Consider the following 2,555-nt stretch of genomic DNA (forward strand, 5'->3'; position numbering starts at 1 on the left):
TAGAGTATGGTTGAATTTGGACTTTACAGTTTGGCTTCTAGGGCTGTACGTCGGGAGCCAGAAGGTTGCCAGACCTTTATGTTGCCTTTTAGTTCGTGGTCTAGTTAAAATGATGATGAGTACATGGTAGCGTTCGTGCAAAGTAGAGAATAGGATAGTAAAAATGTGACCCTGGGAACTCTGTGTTACGGTTTTATTGTCAATGAAATCGGGAGCCTGGGTTTCTTAATTCGAAAAAAAAAGATCCAATAATCCAAATCGATTCATAATGTGCAATTTCAGGCGAAAGCTCAGTGCCTCAGTGCCAACGGCGGTGATAGTTGCGGGTGTCGTAACCCTCTTGGGGGTCGTTGTGGGTATCCACCCTGCGGTACAGCTCCGGATGAAAATCCTAGACCTCGTGGTCTCGATGGCAACGGCGCAGTGCGTCATTGCTCTCTTGGGGGCATCGTCATGGAGCCCCAACTCGACTCAGTCTCGTGTCCATGTCTTTGGTGGCAAGTTTGGAATTTTTTGTGTTCTTTCTTGTTTTTTCTTTAATATATTTTGTAAGTGGTTCTCATCTTGACCTTATATGGATTTGTCCATTGCGACTTTGTAGATAAAGCGGGACAAATTCCTATTTTGAGGAGGAATCGATTCATATTGTGCAATTCAACGGTAACATGACCAATCGTGTATATGTTACCTTCGTTCTGAAATATAAGCATTTAAAAAAAGCTAATTTTGCTTTCTAAAAAAAGCTACTCCTGTTTAACCACTCAGAAGCAAATGGAGCAGAAGCTCGTTCCATGCGTCGACGGGCCCAGGCAAGCACCAGTGCATGCAGTCGATGCTGAAGCCGACCTTCTCGTGCGGCCAGTGCCTGTACTGCCCGGGGTGTCCGTCGGCCCTCATCTGCATCATCTCGCTCACGTCCATCAGCACAAACCTCGCCGCCGACGCTGCCGACGCCACGGTCCGGAACTCCTCCACCTGCGCGGCGTGGAACGCGGCCTCGTTCTCCGGCAGGCTCGTCTCGTTGCTCCGCACTGGCCGCGTCCTCAGGCAGTTCCCGCCGTTGTACCACTTGCCGTTCTCGTAGTGCGGCGGCGCCACCGTCCGGACCACCACCCTGCCGCGGAACCCGGCCAGCGCACGGAGTGCGGTCCGGAACGACGCGCGCACCGCGTAGTCCGGGGCCACGTCGGTGGCGTTGTGCGCCGCCTCGCAGCCGTCCATGTTGGCGCAGCCGAGGATGCGGCCGCCCTCGTAGAGCACGGTGGGGCGTGTGAACCACTTGGCGCCGCTGAGAACGGCGTAGTCGTAGCCAGCGACGTCGCCGCTCCACTCAGGGTCCGCCTCGTCGAGGTACACGTTGTGCGGGTCAATGAACGACTGCCCGCCGTGCGTCAGGTTCCACCGCACCAGGAACGGCGTCCAGAACACGCACACCGTGAAGTCGTGCTCCCGGTAGTGGTACTTGCGCGTGCAGTGGACGCAGCCTCTCGGCTCGATCTCCATCGGGTACTCCACCTGCATGACGACGACTGACCGTGATCGATCCACCTGAAGCGCTTCTGCAAGTGAAGTGGAAATCTTGAAGGTACCTTGGCGAGGAGGCACATGAGGGACTGCATGTGGTTACGGGCGACGGAGTCCCCGACGAAGGCCATGGACTTTCCCCGGACGAGGCGGAGGAAGGCGGCAGCGTCGAAGCGGGGGAGGTCGCAGCCGTGGGGCTGCCACCGCCACCCGAGGATGGACTCTATCCCCGGCTTGCCGTACTTCATGCAGTCCTGCCGCCCGTCGATCAGCGCGCACGTCGCGTTCGTGTAGTAGGGCCCGGCCGAGTCGGCCACCCACTCGCCCCGACCCACGTCGCACGCCGCGTCGTCGCTGGCCGGGCGGGATGATCTCGCCGTGGCAGCGGATATGAACCGCTCAGCGCTCAGCAGCGAGTACTTCGATGTGGTGAAGACGACGATTAGGAGGCTCAGGAGCAGCCCGCTGGCGGAAGCTGCCATCCGCGCGATTTGGTTGCTAGGCTTCATCTTCATCGCGCGCGGAAGGCAACTAGCTACTGAGAGGGAGGCAGAACAGAACAAATTGATAGTTTCATTATAGTAGTAGTAGGTTTCCTTCTTTTTTTATTGGGTGTTTAGCTGTCTAGAATAACTTCTGATTTGCTGTCTTGTTGCACGAACATGCATGCGACTTGATCCGGCACGTAGCTGCGGAAATACTCAGGGAAAGAACTCTTTCGATCGAGTATATTATAGTACTACTGCGTATATATTTAAGGACGTGACTATTTTTAGTTACGACTTTTAACTAGGACAGATCACGAATTAAATGTATTACGCCTTATCGTAAGAAGAATTTTTTTATTGCAAAGCTGAGAAGTGATACAGGGAGATGGGTGGAAGGTAATGATTTAAATCCATTGATTTCTGATTATTTTACTAATCTTTTTACCTCGGAGGTGAATGGCACATATCCTATGTTCCTGAAAAAAAATACAACCAAGGGTGACTGACTAGATGAATGCGCAGCTCTTGGCTCCATTTTCACCA

The 2,555-nt window shown here is 53.6% G+C and overlaps 1 protein-coding gene across 1 annotated transcript; it reads right to left on the reverse strand.

Moving 5' to 3' along the window:
- Positions 1 to 653: 653 nt before the first annotated feature.
- On the reverse strand, positions 654 to 2,202 carry LOC139829930 (protein trichome birefringence-like 19). Its single transcript, XM_051336912.2, has 2 exons — positions 1,590 to 2,202; positions 654 to 1,515 (listed from the first exon to the last, which is right to left on the reverse strand). The coding sequence occupies exons 1-2, from the start codon at positions 2,037 to 2,039 to the stop codon at positions 754 to 756; spliced, it is 1,212 nt and encodes a 403-aa protein (XP_051192872.2). The 5' UTR covers positions 2,040 to 2,202; the 3' UTR covers positions 654 to 753.
- Between the last annotated feature and the right edge of the window lie 353 nt (positions 2,203 to 2,555).

Source organism: Lolium perenne, chromosome 6, assembly GCF_019359855.2.
Source record: "Lolium perenne isolate Kyuss_39 chromosome 6, Kyuss_2.0, whole genome shotgun sequence".
Classification (NCBI taxonomy): domain Eukaryota; kingdom Viridiplantae; phylum Streptophyta; class Magnoliopsida; order Poales; family Poaceae; genus Lolium; species Lolium perenne.

Bases quoted from the DNA above. Each gene is read 5' to 3' on its own strand.
- LOC139829930 (XM_051336912.2), bottom strand. From the start codon at position 2,039: ATGAAGATGAAGCCTAGCAACCAAATCGCGCGGATGGCAGCTTCCGCC. The intron at 1,516-1,589 runs GTACCTTCAAGA...GTCGTCATGCAG, and splicing joins TCATGTGCCTCCTCGCCAAG to GTGGAGTACCCGATGGAGAT.